Here is a 17617-nt window from a genome sequence, read left to right on the forward strand (position 1 = left end):
CACACAGCTACACGGATACAACAGCTAAGCAAAACAGGTTTGCTGAAACCTTAGAGAGAGCATGGCTTTTAAACCCAGCGAGCAGGAACAGGGTTAGAGAAAGATTAACCCTGGGGAAACCTGGCTGTTGTAACCCTTACCTTATAAATAAACCATCAGGCATGCATCTGAGAAACGTAACAGCAAAACCAACCTGAATACTCTCCAGTGACCAAAATAGATTTTGGCCACCATACAGTAATGTCAAGACTCCGCTGTGAATGTGACCAGCTACTCTGGGCCTCCCCACTTTCCCAGCTGTGTCTTCCGTGTCCCGGTCACCCTGGGCTCGGTGACCTCCAGGGCCAGCACCGGCTGGTGGAGCAGGTATTGCTGCCAGTGCTGGTGAGAACGTCCCTCTGGTTTCTTCAGGTCCTGGTGGCTTGAAAGTAGTCAGCATTAAACCTGGGTGAAATTTCTATCTCCTCTTTTTCAGCTGAACTTACCTCACTCAGATGCAGTTCTCAGGTAATCTAAGACCCCTTCAGATTGTAGGCTTCTAGCAGAGTAACAGTCCTTCCTTGGCTGCCCTGGTACATTAAAGCAGCCTGAGCGTTTCCCTCACCAACAGAAAGGTGTATTTCGAGCATGTCTACGCCAGGCACTGACCCATGATTCGGAGACCCCAGGCCAAGCTGGCAGTGCCCCAGACTTGCCCCCTGCTATGAAAGCAGTTTGCCCCATCAGTGTGGCACTCCATCAGAGCTAACAACTGGACTTGCAAAATGACTTCCAAATTATTTCCATACTTGTGGCATTAGGAGTCTTAGTATATTTATGTTTGCCTATCAGCACTGCTGCTATTCAACTGACTGCTCGATCAAAGCCCTACCAGTTTTCAACTGCAGCAAGAGCAACACCTGAAAAAGGAAATGAGAAAAGGGAAGGGAGAGGAGAGGGGAAAGTATGGGATCAAACTGCACACACAAAACAATTTTTCTTTTTATTATGAAAACAAAACGAATGCCCCAGGACCAGGGTCCATGATTACCAGTAACATCAAAGATTACTTTCTAACTCTTTTTTTTAATTCTGTTGTGTTTGAGGCCAGCAATTTGCAATAAACAAGCTAAACTACTTACATTGACTCATTTCTTTTCAGTAACTGACATTTACAGGAATATACTAGAAATGGCACTAAAAAGTTTTAAGAAAAAGAGTTACGGTAAATTTGCATGCACATCATACAGAAAAGTAACAATTTTTTAAATATTAAAAAACCCAAAAACCAAAACAAAAATACAACAACAAATCTTTCTGGATTGGTTATGCCAGTATCAGGGGTAAGTTCTAAGTGGCCTGTGTCAAATCCTAGCTGGTGGTTTATTTGTTTTTAAAAATGACATTTAAAAAGATATGCAAATACCATTTCTTTAAAAAAATGCATCTCATTGTTTTACAAGCAAGATAATGCTGCTAGTGTAATGAATCCTTACCCTAAATTTATCTTCAACAATGCAGAGCCTGCCCACAGTTAGCCCTAGTGGTAACTGCTCATGCTTGAGAATATATCTTTTTAAAATCCAGTACTAAAAAGGTTGTGGTTTTTGTCATGCCCCAATCCCTTCCCCCTAGCTCCAACCCCAACTTTAAAAAACATCATTCCTTTCAAAACAAGGAAAAAATTAAAAACTGGTCTAAGAGTCCCCAAAACAGAGAAAGAACTAGATTAGGTAACTGCAGTCTGCTTCTACCACATAGAGAACATGGAAAGAGACCTCACTGGGTAACTAATTTGTATATATACACACACACGTGCTTCTGTGTGTGTGTGGGTGGGCGTGTGCATCTATTATACACACACTCACAAACAAGTTACATAGTCCTGAAACATCAGTTCTACAGTTACAAACCCTGTCGGTAGGAAAGTTTAAAATCACATCAATACAAAACTGAAATGGTTTTGTATAGACAACATTTGGTTAGCGGAAAGCTGTTGTACCCAACAGATTCCTTTAGTAGATGGATCAGGGCCTGAGCCCATGGGATGCGGATCTCCCTCTGGTCCCACTGAGCCTACAGCTGATGGTATGCCAAGAAACAGGCTGACCTTACAATCAGATAAAGTTTAAAAAAGTTTTTAAAGGTGCAGTAATGCTGGTTGATTGATAAAAGGTCTGGTCAGATATTGTTTTGTCAAAACAGGAATTCGTCAGAAAAAACAGTTTCAATAAAACTATTTGTGTGTATGCATACATATGAAATCAAACTGATTTCAGTGAAGTTTCCCCTGGAAAACAAAGTTAAACTTTGTTTGTTCAAGAAAAATTCTACCATAAAAATTTCATTTTTTTTATTCTTAAGTTTAAAAATGTTATTTCAAATGTTTTATGTTTGATCATTTTAAAGTTATTTCATGACATTGGTACTGACATGTCATGCAATACAAACTCAGTTAAATAAATGCTCTATCATTTCAGTTTCCAACTCATTAAGGGCTGCTGCTACTTACTATGGACTGAAAACATCTCTTCTTTCCTGGAGACACTCTGATCTGGAGATACAAGAGGCACCACTACTGACATGTCGGGAGATAATGAGCACTACAAACAATACGAAAATGAAAAGATGTAAGAACAACATTTTGAAATGAAGAGTCACCAATTTCTTTCCTGAAATGAAGGTCATGCCAAAATGGATTTCTCCTGTGAACTGCCATTTCATAGGGAACACCTTACTTTCCATGAAAACAAGCAAAAATTTCCCACTAAATGGTAGCCCAAGTTGCAGCTGGGTACATCAAAGATACGCAGGTGGTTCTTCATCTTCCTTGGTGGTTTTGGTTGCTTGTTCTCCTTGCAAATCCCCAAGTTAGGACAGGCTTGCCAACTAAAATAGGGATCCTCCTCCAGTGCTGCAGACAGTCCCAGGCCAGGCCCCTTTCCATCACTTCACGCTTGGTCCCCAACCCTTTGGCTCTAACCTTTCCACTGATTTTGGTGGGACAGACCTATGCGTCCTAGAGGAATGTCTGTACCCTGGCTGTGGTCAGCGGGGTTGTCCCCGACGTCGGAGGATGGTGGCATGCTGCAGAGCCAGGTCCCCAGGCTTTGTGTGGCGGTGATGCTGGCGACAGCGGCTGCCGGGCGGGCTGCTATTGCCTGCTGTTTGTTCTCCACACGGGAGCGACCACCATGGTACATCAATGACATAGCTCAGGTTAATGCACACGGGAAGAGGTTTCAAGCAGGGAAAACTGGGAGCTTGTTTATCCCAGTTGTCATGGTATTGAATCGGTTGCAGTTATTTTAATTAAAATACTAGCTGGTTTTGATAATGCAAGTCTCAGACAATAGGAGAAACACAGATGAAACCCAACCCCATTAAAAAAACCTAAGCTCTTAATTAGGTCTATATTACATCTTCTCACAGTAAATTCTGAAAATATATTACTAAGGATCTGTCTAGGGGAAGATTTTTTTTAAGGGCAGAATTTAAAAAAAAAAAAAAAAAAGGGAACTAAAAATAACTCCATTGTTAATGGAAAAGAAAAATCATTAATTTCAGTAAGAACTGGAATACCCTAGTTCATCCACTTTAAAATACTATGGGAAACTACCTGCAAAGACTTGAGAGCCTCCTGCCAACAGCCCAAGCACCCTGGGGATTGCAAAATGAGCCAAAGAAGCCCAGCAACTTATAGGAGGAACTCAGTGCCTCACAGCAACACAGCATTGTGCTCTCAGCCCTTAGCAAAAAAAATGCAAATTCTTTTCTACAGCAAACTGTGGAGAGTATGTTACTGCCACTACACAGATAAGCCATGGACAGAGGCATGTCGGCTGTACGAGATGCACATCAGAACACTCTGAAATGCTGATCTTTGAAAGACAGATTTTTAAAGACAGATGCGTAAGTGTCTAGCAGTCGATGGGCAGTAAGAGACTGGCAGCTGAGTGTGGATGCAGTTGGAAGTGCAAACCATGGAGTGCTAATAACAGGCTGGCCCTGCGCTTCCCCAGCTTTCCCGCAAAGGGACATCCCCCAGACACCACACATCTCAGCACGCGATCTCCTGTCCCAGCTCTTGGAGGCTGAGCGTGCAATGAAAATCATGTGCTGGGGCTGAGGAGTCCTCCGGGGCCGCTCACCTATGTGAAAAATAAAAGTTAGTGCAATCTGCACCACGGGGCCTCTGGCAAACCACTAACAGAGATTGCAGCAGGCTGAATTTTAGGGCTACCCCACAGTAGTGAGGCAGCCTTAGGGGCTGGTGCTGGGAGAGGGAAAGGCATAACTTTCTGTTAAACTCTGTATATTTTTTCTTTACAATAAAAAGTTAAGAATTTACAATAAATTTCTGCCCCTCAGATTACAAATTTTATATAATTATAGAACTGGTGTTTTCTTAAAATTGGTTTATAAAAGAAAAAAAACCCCACTGTTCTACAAAAGAGAGGGGGAGAAAGACCTCTGGAAATACTACTGAGAAAATAGTAACATGCTGCATCAAGAAATTGTATCTACCTGTATGTCTCCAAAATCTGTACAAAACAGGAAAAAAGGGGGCTGGGGTGAAAAGAGAAAGAAGAGGAAACAAATTACAAAAATGAACACACCTAACATGACAGAGCACCAGACACACGATAGACTGGACTGTAGCACCTGTAGGTATAAAGTCCAATGTATTTAAATAAAACCTCAGATTTTTATTTGCTTTGTTGTTTGTGTTTTTTTTTAATCTGTTTCAAACCACATTAAAATTCTGCATTTCTGCTAGTCTGCATAATGCAGCTTTGCTTTTGTTATTTTTTTATTAAGTTTTAAATGACCAATGGTGTTTAATAAATAAAGTACTTGTATATACATGAAATTAGGGACAGTGAAAACAGAGTGTATTGCAGCAGTGCAGGTCAAAACATTAGGCTGGACTCAAAAAATTGCAAGCCTTAAAAATTGTCTCTTTTCTTTTTTTCTCCCTCCCCTCTTTTTTTCTTTTTATTGAGGTAAGCATTTCAGTGTCTGGAAACCTGCACCCTGCATGACACAGAAGTAGCATTCCCTTTCTAGAAGCTCACTACTGAAACGATAAGGAGAGGGGGGGGAAAAAAAACCCAAACAAAAAAACCCAAACCCCAAACACACGCAACATCCCTCTCCAATTCCCCTGCCAGCTCAGCCTCAGCTGGAGCTCAAGTGCTCCTTTATTTTAAGCCCAGACTGAGGTGCTTGTCATGGAGAAAATACTTAAGCACGTGTCTAATAACGAGCACATGACTTGCCTTGGTCACTCTGCAGGGATCACTCTGAGGTCCAGCTGAGAACTTTCAGCCAAAAACTGTTTTCAATTAAATGAAAACTTTCATAGAGAGTGTCCATTTCCTGGAAATTATCTATTTGATGTTAAAAATAACATTCCCAAGAAACTTGAGTGTCCCTTGCTCCCTTCTTCCCAACATACCCCCAAGAAAAATGAAAATTTTGAGTGGAAAACCAAGAAATGCAACCACTTATATTGCTCATGTGCTTAAAGTTAAATTCATGCTTAAATACCTTCCTGAACAGGTGCCTATGCCTCTACCAAGATTAGAAAAAAAAAAGCATGTTAGCAATCCACAGTACATGAGAATTTTTTTGTGTTTTTGTTTTTATGTAAAAAGATGATAGCATCTGACATTTTCATCACACTGTAGACTTCGAGATTAAGAATACTAGTGCTAATAACAAATACACCAACTAGTTCAAAAGCTAACATCTTTCAGATACAGTACCATTTTACAGCGATTTCTTTAAAAAAAGATTTTTTTTTTGTTTTACCTTGTGTGAGCCAGGCAGGCTTATTAAAAGAGAACATTCTGGGGAGAGGGAAGGGGCAGGAGGGAAGTGTACTACAAACCTTGCAGAACTTGCTATTTATCTCCTGCTAAGAGTTCAAAGTTCTTCCATTTTCAACCAATCTTATTCAGTTAAAATGTATTTTAGAGACTTTATGCAAAGGGAACTATTTGTCATAAAGTCTAGTCACACACACACGCACACGCAAAGATCTTTGACCTATTAAAAGAGTGCCCCCCCCCAAAAATGGAAGAAACCTTTTATAACACTGAATTAAAAAATAAAATAAAAAACTCAGAGAAACGGAGAGGAAAAAAAACCTGACCACCGTGGAACAAGAGTAGTATATTAAGGAGAGAAAGGAACACTGCAGAGCATCAGTGAGGGTGATGTCCATTTTGTGTTTTGTGTGTAAGTGTCTGTAACTCATTCCGAATCGCTGCTGTCCGAGCTGGAGCCGCTGGAGCTGCTGCTCCCGGACTCGGAGGAGCTGCTGCTGCTGAGCCGGGAAGGGCCTCCGGAGGGAGCCGAGCCGGATTTCTCTGCGGGGAAGAAGGCAGCGATGGGATTACTTGCAAGGAACTGAAATAGAAAAGGTTTGCCCACAGCCTTCATCCTCCACGGCTTCCTTCACAACTTCGTTTTGCCAGGGCAGCTTATTTACCCGCAGCCTTTGCTTGCTGCAACAAGGCCTGTCCTGCCAATGGATGGCAAGGTTTCTCAGGCTGCAGGTGACCATGAAAGTCTGAGATCCGCACAGGAGCCCTAAGGGAGGGCAAAGTCCTCCACAGCCCTACAGTGCTCATGGTGAGATGGCGCAGAGCACTTGGGGAGCTGTGTCCACAGCCTCGCGTGCTTCAGTGCAACCTCTGATCACAAGAAACCCTGCCTGGCTCGTGCGAAGCTGGAAGAAGCTTAGTTTGCACTGGAAGAACCTTTTGTACCATCTTTCACGCTATTGCACTACATGGAGGCTTGGGCTTTTTTTAATCCCACAATAGAGAAAAATCATCTGTTAGATGCTCTGTGGTACTGGTCTGTACGCAGAGTCCTGCACAGGCTAACACAGAGGCGAAGATCCTCCTCCCTCTGAAGGATGAATTGCCTCCAAGACACCTCACATTTACCACCCAGGAGAGCTTCTACCTGGACAGCAGCCCCCACACAGTAGCTCAGTGCCCAGCAGTAACTCACTGTACCCTGACACTACTGACCAACGGGGGCAACTGTCACAGAGATAACCCAAGGCTACAAGGCGGCAGCAGTTTTCCCTCAGTAAGGAAGTCTACCTACATACACAACTTTTCAGGCATTGTTAGCACAGTAAAACCAAAGCCATTACCTTTCTTTGCAGGTTTCTTGTTGTTGTTTAGCTGCCCACTGACGTCCTGTAACCGTTTCTCTAGTTCTTTCTTCTTTTCCTGAGCTAACTCTTCTTTTGACTTTGCTGCTTGCTTTTTTCCACTTGCAGCTGTGGAGGAGGAACGCACAATTTCTGAAACTGCATGGTTGCAGGTGAAAAAGAGTGGACATCGCTATTTTACAGGGCATGTAAATCTGTGCAACCACTCTGCAGTGACACTGCTAAGATCAAGTGATCACACAGCAACTACACATCCCAGATAGAGGACAACAAATGACGTTGTCTAGATCATCCAATCGCCATCATCCTGTAACATGCACTTTTTCAAGAGAGACCTTCTGGAAAGTATTTTAGAAGATAGAAATAGCCATGTAATAACCTTGTAGTTACAGGTTACTTACCAGCCAGTTATATGGTCAATAGTTACACATTTGTAATTACAGAATTGTTACATGGGTTTTCTGCCCTGTAAAATAAAGTGTCCCATTAAAGGTTGTCAGAAGTAAGCATCTGCCATTAAAACTTAAGATACCTCATGCAAGAATTTACTGTGTTTTATGTTGCTTTAAATATAAAACAAAACAAAAAGGACTAATTAAAAACCGAGGCAAAGGCTGGCAGACAACAGGAATGTAGCTGCATCAGTTAGGATGGAAATGGTGAGAAGTACCAGCAATACTCATACTTATGAAATAAAGTAAGAAATAACCCTCCAAAGAAGGAGTAATTGAACACAGGTGTTGGCCAGCATCAGAAGCACAAGACAGGGGCCAGATATTTTGCCTGATCCAGCAAGGAAATACCTACATTTCTCTGTGCTGTTTTAAAGCAATGACTTAAAAAAGAGAAATCTGGAAAGCACAGTCCTAAGAGGGTGCGCCCCTGGACGCTAAGCATTGCAACAGACAGCAGACAGCACAAGAGTCCGGCTGGGGTCAGGCACACCAGCCTGCCAGCCCAGGGTGTACCAGTCTCAGAGGAGAGGACATCTGAGGTTAACTGCGTTACTCTACACTTTGGTCCCAAAACAAAAGGATGCTTCTTGTTCCTAACCACTCTGGAAAATCTCTTCCTGAGCTATTCCAACAGTGAAGGATTCGGGGGGGGGGGGGGGGGGGGGGGGGGGATCAAAGCAGCGTATTAAAAAGCAAAAAGGGTCAAAGTCTGAGCTTTGCTTAGGCCTATCTGAAAATCCTATGGTGAAGAAACAGAAGTGCTCTGCAAGAGTTAAGAGTATAACACAGTAGCTACTCACAACAGGACAACTCCCTCTTAACCAACAAGCAGATGGACAGAGCCAGGACCACTTCAGGTAAGTGATCCTATTGCTGTTCAGCTGGTGCTAAGCTCTCAAGGGGCCACAACAATTCACCCTCTGTAGATGAGGCACAGAGAAAAGTCTGTCCCATACTAAATGGTACACTTGGCAGTGCATTAACATTAACCCTCTGATCTGATAGAGACTGAGGGCAATATGGTGATCAGGCCATCTAGGAAGAGCAGTTTTGGGATGAATATACAACTCAAGTCACTTACACCCAGAACCCACAGGTTGCCCAGGTAACTTTGTGCAAGTTATTTATTCCCTTGGTGTTTTGGATCCCAACCATGCTTTTTGTTTCCTTCCTAATTAGATGCTAAACTATTCAGGATAAGAAACTGATCCTTCAAGATGTGCACATAACACCTAACACAATGAGACTGAAGCCTTTATAGCGCCTTCTAGATTCTAGATGATAAATAAAGGTATCACACAGGTCTTGTAGAGGAACACAATAGTCCTCCAGGTCTCCACAGCATGACATCATGGGAACAAAGAACAGAAAAACCAGAAAGTTTCTGTACATTTTCATGGAAGAAAAGAATCTCTAAAGAGCTGGATAAGAGAATCCTGACACACATGCCCTGACTCCAAAGCTGAGCCCAAGAGCTGGTGAGGGAACACGTGCCCCAGGAGGTAACTTACAAAATGGTTTCCTTTGTTTTTTCTGTAAACAAGATTTCACATATCTCTCCAGTTCTCGTAAAGTTGTGGGCTTCAACGTTTCAAAATCTATTTCTATCTCGTCAGGATTGGAGTCTCTGAGGGAAGGTTCCCGTGACTGGATGATGTGCACCACCCTGCCCAGCTTCTCCCCAGGCAGACGGTTGATGTCCAAGCTGAGCTGTCGTTTCTCATCATAGGTCATGGGCAGACCTTCCTCCTCCTCATCTGAATCGTAGGTTGCAGATGCCTGTTTGCCTCCTTTCTTGGGCTGCCTGGGGGGGGTTGGCAAGCATGGAAACATTAATGGGTATATAGAAGCAATGAACTCTTTTTTCTACCCCCCTTGTAACAAACATCCCAATGCTTTTGGCTTTGAACCTCTAGCCAGATGGCTTAAACAGCACCACAACTTCTGAAAAAGTTCAGAAATCTGAGATCAGCTGTTCTACTCCTATTATATTTTAGCCCTGTGAGGCATGACAACAAGCCCATGTAGCAGCAGGGGGGCAGCAATGAAATGGCACGTTCTTGCTGGCTGCGCAAAAGGCAGAAAGCAAAGCCTTATCTGAGAGTGATCAGGCAGGAATTCTAAGAGAGTTGGACAGTGGAAATGTGATGGTTCCACTGCCAGCTCTAACTTAAAGACTCCCTGGAGTTGTCTGGGAATGGGGACACTATTCAACAGGAAGTTAATACTGCTCTGACAACTGAGCTTCACCAGGAATTCATCAGGGACAGGAGAACTGGGCTGGAAGCTCTTGGCATTTCCCTTAAGGCAACTTGCAGAAGGCAGGCTCTCACCTGTTAGCTGTGGTTGTGCTGTTTGCTTTCTTAGCTGGGGCTTTCTTCTGTTGGGTTTGTTTTGGTGGTTGAGCCACCTTGGGTTTCTTCTCCTCCTCAGCTTTTACTTTGTGCTTTTCTTTTTCCTTCTCTTTATCTTTCTTCTTCTTCTCTTTTTCTTTCTTCTCTTTTTTTTTCTTTGGTTTGTTCACTGGTGCTTGTGACAATGCAGCTAGCTGCTCATGGACAGCCTTTAGCTGAGGGAGAAGAGTGAAAAAATTAATCAGACTTCAAGGCAAGATAACTGATGCCTCCACATACCCTTCCTCTACATCCCAAGGTGTAAGCATATCCCAAAGTCAAGGATCAAGCAGTCTAGTGATTGAACTCGGGAGACTTTGCTTGATTCAAAATTCTTTTAAAAACGCAGTGCAAGTACGCAGAAGCTGACTCAAATGAAAACGTCATTCTTGTTTTATAGAGGCAAATAAAAATTAAGCTTAATAGCTCCGTCTACAGTGCTGACAACTTGGCGTCTGGAATCCTGGGTTCACTTCTTGGCTCTCCTACTAGCTTGCTTTGAGACAACGGATAAGCTATTTTATTAATGCTTTGTTGTATTACAGTAGCACATGTAAGCACTATAGCATCTGGCATTGTATTATCTGCATAATACGAAAGGCCATGGCTTAAGCATTTGCAACCACAACAGTAAAAACAGCTCACTTCTACAGACAGGGTACAGGGGACAATATCCCACAAGAAGCCTGTGACAGATTTCGTTATGCCTGAGCTCTCATACAGAATGGGTCTCTCTGTTCTTCTCAGATCCCTAGTATTGTGTGCACCTTCATTCATACCCTGGGATCCCAGAAGGAAGCACAGAGTATCAGCACTGAGAATGGCTATCTTGAAGAAAATTAACATTACATCAAACGTGTACTTATTTCACAGCTGGCAGAAGGGGAGATTGCTCTGCTGCATCCCAACCTCAATGGGATTTTTTAAGAACAAATTAACCCCTTCCTCCTGCTAGGCTCTTTCTACTGCACAGACACAGACACCTAGCTTGGCTGTTGCCATACCTGCTCCTGCAGCTCCGCCAGCCGAGTCGCTCGCTCTTCTTCCGAGTCTGAGCTATCCGAGTCGGAAGAGCTCTCCTCACTGCTGTGACTGCTCTCTGTGCTTTTGCTCACCACTGGTGCTGTTGGTGGAGGCAGAGGTGGGGCCTCTGCAGGCTCATCAGGCATCTTTGCGAACCTCATCTCAAAGACATCCTACAAAAAAGGGGGCAAAAACTGGTGACAAAAGGAGCCTCAGCCACAAAGACCTCACTCTGGCCTTTTTAAACATACCAGACACCCCACTATGGGTCCGGGTCTTACTGCACTACACAAGGTGCTGTACAAGTAAATAATAACATACAGATGGGCATACATATTCTGTAAGCCCAAGAAAATTCTCCCATTACTTTATACAGCAATGATTATAACATTTTAGGAGTGGAATGTGGTGCTGGGCCATGCCATGTGAAGAGCACAACAGTTCTGCAGCAGAGAACATGGCTCTTTCCAAGGGCTGGAAGAATCACCAACTCTCCTTTGTTGGTGCCAAGAGCAGATCCACCCTTGGATCTCTCAATCGACACCTTGTAGCTGAACTAACCATACTCTGGAAGACGCATTTGCCAACACCTTTACCTGTAGCTTCCTGGCCATCGCTACCACTTCATGGTCTGGAGGATTGTACTTGTAACAATTAGAGAACATTAACCGAATATCTGCTGCAAAACCTTGTGCATCCTGGTATTCCCGACTGTCCATTTTTTTCTGCAAACAAACAAGCCAAAGGGAAAGGGAAGAAAAAGCCATAAGCAGAAGGCATTTGTAGGAACTGCATGGAGGACACGTGCATCTTGGAGACAGCTCAGCACAGCCTCAAAAGTCATATCTGTCTAGAAGAACAGTACTTTGATCTGGCTTATTGGTTCTTCAATAACATTAAGAGTTTCTGCTTTTTAAAACAAGCAAGCAAACAAACAGTGGACAACCAAAGTTGTTGATATTGCTCCATAACAGTTTAGACACTTTAAGATTCTAAATTTGGGTTGTTTTCTTTTTCTAAGTAGTACTATATAAATTTGTCAGGGTCCACATTCTATTAGAAAATAGAGTCATTTAGAAAAAGGGTTTGCTAGATCAGAAACTAACGTAAACAAGGATCATGGACGGGAAGGGCAGGAGTCGACAAACAACAAATCTACAATTACAGGCGTACCTTAAGCATGTATTTCTACATGCTGCTTGAGTATTTTTGCCCTGTAAATCTGAAAGGGCAGAAAAGATTATGACCATCCAACTCTGACTTCCTGCTAATAATACAGGGCATGAAATTTGCTTGGCAATTCCTACAGCAAGATAGGCATTTACAGTTAAACTACAACACTACTCTTGATTTAAAGTCCAAGTGATAAAGAATGGATACAGAACTCGCCCTTTATGAACCTATTCCTAATATTATTTCCTAGTGCAGTGAAGGTAAGTATCAGGAGCTAAATATTTGCACCTTGCTCCTTTCTCTTACTTTTCAGCTCTCACTTTTGTCCATTTCTCTTGCTGTTTGGGACTGAATGACTTGGGTTTAGAGAACAGTTCATAGCATTCCTAGAACTTAATTGATTTTTTGCATATATTACTACTATGTATAAAACCTTAGCTCCAATTACTCCTACCAAAAGGAAAAAGAAGCTAACACTAGATTTCATTTGCATTTAAAAGACCTGGGTTTAAAGAAATTCTCTATTTGCCAAGTGCTTGCAGGCCTCCCTTTTGTATATCTTGTGCACCTGTATCCCCCAGTGAAGGGAAGGGGCTGACTGGCAGACAGGCTGCAAACGCGGTCGGGGAAGACACATCCCCCATCTGAGCAGAAAGCAGGGCTGCTTGGGGTCTGTAACCCACGCTGGAAGCCTTATCGTAAGCAAAATTCCCATTTGCTCCATGGAAGCTACAGATACTTCACAGCTACACAGTAGACCTTCTAACTATCTTGAAACACTGCAATGATTCCTAAAACTGTTTTTGTTCTGAATAGGGCACAATTTCACCTCCAGGGATGCAGCTTTGGAGGGACCTGCACGCAGGGTGGTGACATTCCTGCAGCCTTACTCCCTGCTGTGCTGCAGCCAGACATCTGTCAAACTTTTGTCAGGAGACCTCATTCTCTTGATGAATAAACTAGGAGACAGCCTCTGAGCCACAGCACAAAGACGGAAAGGGAAATAGGTTTGTGCTTCTCCTGTCTGAAGGAGAGCTGGCCTTGTTTGAAAAGCATCTCAGGCCAATTCCAAAGCAAAACATATGTGCAAACGAAAGGGCCCATTTATTTTAAAATACGTCTTACTGCATGAAAGGCCTTTTTGATGCGCTTATATTTGTTTGGCACACTCAGTGGCTGATTACTGCCTATGAAATACATTCCAGCGTCTGAGGCTTCGCTTTCATCCAAACCCAACAGTTTTCTAGCCCAACAGTTTTAATCTATAGATTTTTGCTTTGTTTTCTTGTAAAGAATAACTAACTTAACAAAAGAAAAAAAAATAAAAGGACTTTAAATTGGTGGGCTGGAATATCTTTGGTTACAAATTCACTTTGAGATATCCAGCTGCTTAAAAAAAGTTATTACATTTACAATTGCAAATCAGGAGTCATAGACAAGCAGGACTGGCAGAGGTGCTGGGAGGCCAGCTACTCCCTTCTCTGCCCCATGCAATATCTACCACAGCAATCTCATTTTTCCCTCAGCAATCAATTAAATTGTTTAATATTCTTTAATGTTCAGAAATTTGTTTCCTCGTGTCTAACAGGTCTCTTGCTCTAAGGTAAGCCTTGCCCTGCCCACAGAGGATGCAGAGAAAACTTTGTTCCCTCCCTTCTTGCAGCAATCTTTCACATGTTTGAAGATCTAAAATGTCCCCTTTCCCGTTGTCTCTTCTCTAAGACTAAGCTGGACATCAATCTGTCCTCAAAGCACATGCCTTGGGTATGGCATCAGGGCAGATGTTAACGAGGTACAGGGCCACACAGGTCCAGTGACTTTAGCACAGAAAATGCCACCCATATCAGATAATGAGGTCTCAGCCTGATTTCTGGGGGCCTAATTGCACCTTACAGAAACTGCCTCAACAAGAGCAGCTGCTTTGTGAAGCTGCGTTTGTACTCTAAAATAGGTGCAACTAAAGAAATCTTTGAAAATTCTCCCAAAGAATGTCTCCTCACTTTGAAGACCCTGAACTCAGCTGCTCCGAAGCCACACCAATTCACTGCAAGAAAATTAACCAGTAAGCATAGTTAGACCCCTGGAGGTAGTGCTTTATTGCAAAAGTAAACACCTTGTATAAATCCACTTGCATAGCAAGGACTGTTGCTTGTTCACCACTGAGTAAACCAAAGGCAGACATCCACATTGCTGCTGCTGTGACTTGGCAGTCAGAGGATGGAGCGAGAGAAGAAGTGCTCCAGGTTCCCCTCAGCTCCATCGCAGGCACAGCACCCTGCCTCCCCATGCCAAAGCTCCCCAGCATCAGAGAGGGGGACATGAATGTACTGCAAGTGGGCCCTGTTTGTCTGTGGGCACAGCAGCAGAAGCACAGTGCTGCTACAGCTTCATAGCAAGCATTTCACCCACTACAGGGAATTAGGGCTGCTGCCTCTTAAAGTGTAACCCGTGCCTCTGCCTCCGTCTCTCCTCATGCTTTCATCCTTTCCTCTCCTTACTCCAAGCAGTTCTGCTCTTTCCCCCTCTGTGATGACTATCAAAGAACTGAGGTGGAGATGAGCTCACTGATCCTGTCCCTTCAGCTCTTCCCACTCTCAGTCCTAGCTCCAGCATGGCACTCCAGCACAACCCTCTGCTCCTGGCTGCAAGAAGCTCAGCTACAGCCCCCTCCACCTCTCACCTGCCACTGGCACAGTCGCAACAGCCAACCTGCCTCCTCCACCACGCACACAGAGCAAACTATCTCCGAATCCTTCTGAAGCACACCTCTGCTGGGTGCACAGCCTGAAAAAAAATGCTCCTGGACGTGAAGGATATTCTCTGAAGAAAATCAAACCTCATATAACCAGAGAACCAAAGTGACAAGCAACCAGGTATTGGGGAATCCATTATAGCTGCAGCAATGGTTATGTTTTACTTTCTCACATAATTCCTTCAAGATTAGTTTGAAGGCCATTAGTTGCGCTGCTTTACCACAGCCATTGTCACTTGTGCAGAATTAAATCTAAAACCTTTCAGAGCCACAGAGAAAGCCCCTGACACTGGAGAATTACACTGCTTGCAAATGGCAGGTTTCTGTTCCACGCAGTTAAGGTATTATAGACTGCATCTCAGAGAAGTCACACTATGATCTACAGACCAAGAGCAATGATAATAAAACACTCCATAAAAAAACAATACCAGACAGCACTTCAAACAAGTTTATTAAGAAAAATACTACTACGTGGAAAGACAAATCCAGAGTCTTTACATACAAAAGACTCCACTGGGTCTGCCATTAACTTATCTCCAGTTTTCTGCCCTAACACTAGTAAGGTACAGAGGGAGAGTATCACCTGCACTTGTAGAAAAAGAACAGAGGTGTACACTTTTTAAAAGAATGAAGTTAGGGCTATAAAGAGATTTAAGCATGAAGAAGTCACCAACGCAAGATATCACAGCTTTGCACCTAGATGTTGCAGAATACAGCACAGAATCTCTTGCACTAAGAAGCCACCTAACCACACATGGAAATACCAGCTTTGGGAGAGTCATGATTTCACTCTCTCCCATCTCTAATCTTACTGCATTCACCCAGGTCTTGATCTACCAGGCTGCAGGTATCTCTGGAGACCCACAGCATCCCTAGGAAGTCAAGGGAATGTGAATGAGCTGAGAATAGGTCTGAAAGGACTAGATTTACCAGCAGTCCCACTACAGTCAGTACACTAACTGAATGAGTTCATCTAGGACGTGATCATCTAATGACTTGTGTTCACAAGACTAGTAGAGAAAAGGCTATCAATAGCACTTCATCACTCTAGTGTGGTAACAAAAAGAACAGTTGCACTGAGCAAGAGATGCTTCTTCCCATCTCAGTCACTTCTGTGAACCAGACATATTCTGAAATTCCTTTAAAGCTACTGGCCAGTTTATAAACTCTTAGAACAGATTTTGATGAGTAGCCTACAACAAGCATGGTCAAATTAACTGTATGCACAGTAAACAGAACATCATATACGAAGGTTCCTGTTGTCACCTAAGTCCTGCACCTCTGACCCGACTTACAGAACACCACCGAAAACCCCATTTGCAAACTGTTCTTGCTCCCAGGCCACTCACTGGCATCAGAGGAGCAAGGTCAGACCCACTCAGCTGAGAAGGTGGTGACCCGTGGAAGGGAGCAGATCAGAGTGCATTAAGTGACCCTGCTTTGAGCAGGAGGCAGGCCTCCTGACCAACCTAAATCATCCATTAGCCTGTGATCCAAGCCATGTGGGTGGACCTCCAAGCTGGCAGAGAAGAGCAACTCCAATGCAAAGTGAAGTGAGCAGACCTTGTCAGCAAGTCATATAATTAAAACAATGTACAAGAATTAAGTAGGCCTTCAGTACCGGGCATCCAAAATCAGCAGGACAGTGAATGCACTGCAGTACCAAAACTGAGAGGAGCTGCTTCTTTCCTCATCCACACTCAAGAGCAAAAGAAAACGGAAACTTACCCAATAAAACACTGGGACCTTCCTCTATCAGCAGAACATTAGAGCCAGGCACCAGTGCTCCAGCTTCACAGACTACCATGTTCAACCCAGCCCTTTCTACTGCTTCTACCACTGTGTTTCAGGCTCCCTCTTCTTGCCTGCAGCTAAACTCATCCTTTGTCTTGCCCTCTTCTCCTGCCAGGAAATTGCTGCAGGCCTTTAACACAGCTCAGCTTAATTGCAAGTCAAAAATACCGCATGTTGCACTGGCTTTTGTAAGCAAAGCAAGGGCACTGCAAGCTCAGGAGAAGAGAATGGTCTCCAAGCCTAGCTCCACTGGAGCCTGCTTACAATGCTTTTGCCAGCTCAGAGATGGTCTTTTCTGTACAAACGAATCAATAATAATAATTAGTACTTAGATAGTGCCTTCCAGATATCTGTCCTCACAACAGCCCTGTGAGGTAGGTTAAGTATTATTATCTCCATTTTATGACTGGGAAAACTACGGCACAGAGCTGTGGGGAAACTTGCCCAAGACCATAGCATTAGAACAGCAATTAAAACTCAAGACACTGGTAACTCCTGGTCTAATCCTCAATGCACAGACCATGACAACTATTCTCTCACCTCTAAATAATGCAACTAAAATACTCGTAAAAATATTGCAGCTGTAGTAAGAACTCCTGCAGTATCATGGCTGAATGGCATGGCACATCAGAGCATGACACACTGCTTCCAGGTACTATGTAGGATTTGCCAAGGAATATGAAAGGGATCACAAATGCAGCTGCCCTTTTGTCACCTGGGCATTTAGACAATCCCAGACATTGGCTCAGCTGGCAGCAAAACACTTCTGGCATGCTAGCAAAAGCCAGCAGAAGTACCTTAACTTCCTGCACATGGAAGAAAGTCTCACCAACACCAGTTCCAATGGCCG

The 17617-nt window shown here is 43.4% G+C and overlaps 1 protein-coding gene across 4 annotated transcripts in view; it reads right to left on the bottom strand.

Moving 5' to 3' along the window:
* Positions 1-969: 969 nt before the first annotated feature.
* BRD3 (bromodomain containing 3) overlaps positions 970-17617 on the bottom strand; it is a 52018-nt gene continuing 35370 nt past the window's right edge. For 2 of the 4 annotated variants that reach the window (XM_030000129.2, XM_030000127.2), the window contains 6 exons: positions 11645-11773; positions 11030-11221; positions 9966-10201; positions 9144-9436; positions 7157-7285; positions 970-6356 (listed from right to left, as the gene is read on the bottom strand). In XM_030000129.2, coding sequence (XP_029855989.1) covers positions 6241-6356; positions 7157-7285; positions 9144-9436; positions 9966-10201; positions 11030-11221; positions 11645-11773 — 1095 coding nt within the window. In that variant the 3' untranslated portion in view covers positions 970-6240. The other 2 variants (XM_030000130.2, XM_041119906.1) reach the window with 2 other exon arrangements.

The sequence above is a fragment of the Aquila chrysaetos genome, chromosome 24 (assembly GCF_900496995.4).
Source record: "Aquila chrysaetos chrysaetos chromosome 24, bAquChr1.4, whole genome shotgun sequence".
Lineage (NCBI taxonomy): Eukaryota > Metazoa > Chordata > Aves > Accipitriformes > Accipitridae > Aquila > Aquila chrysaetos.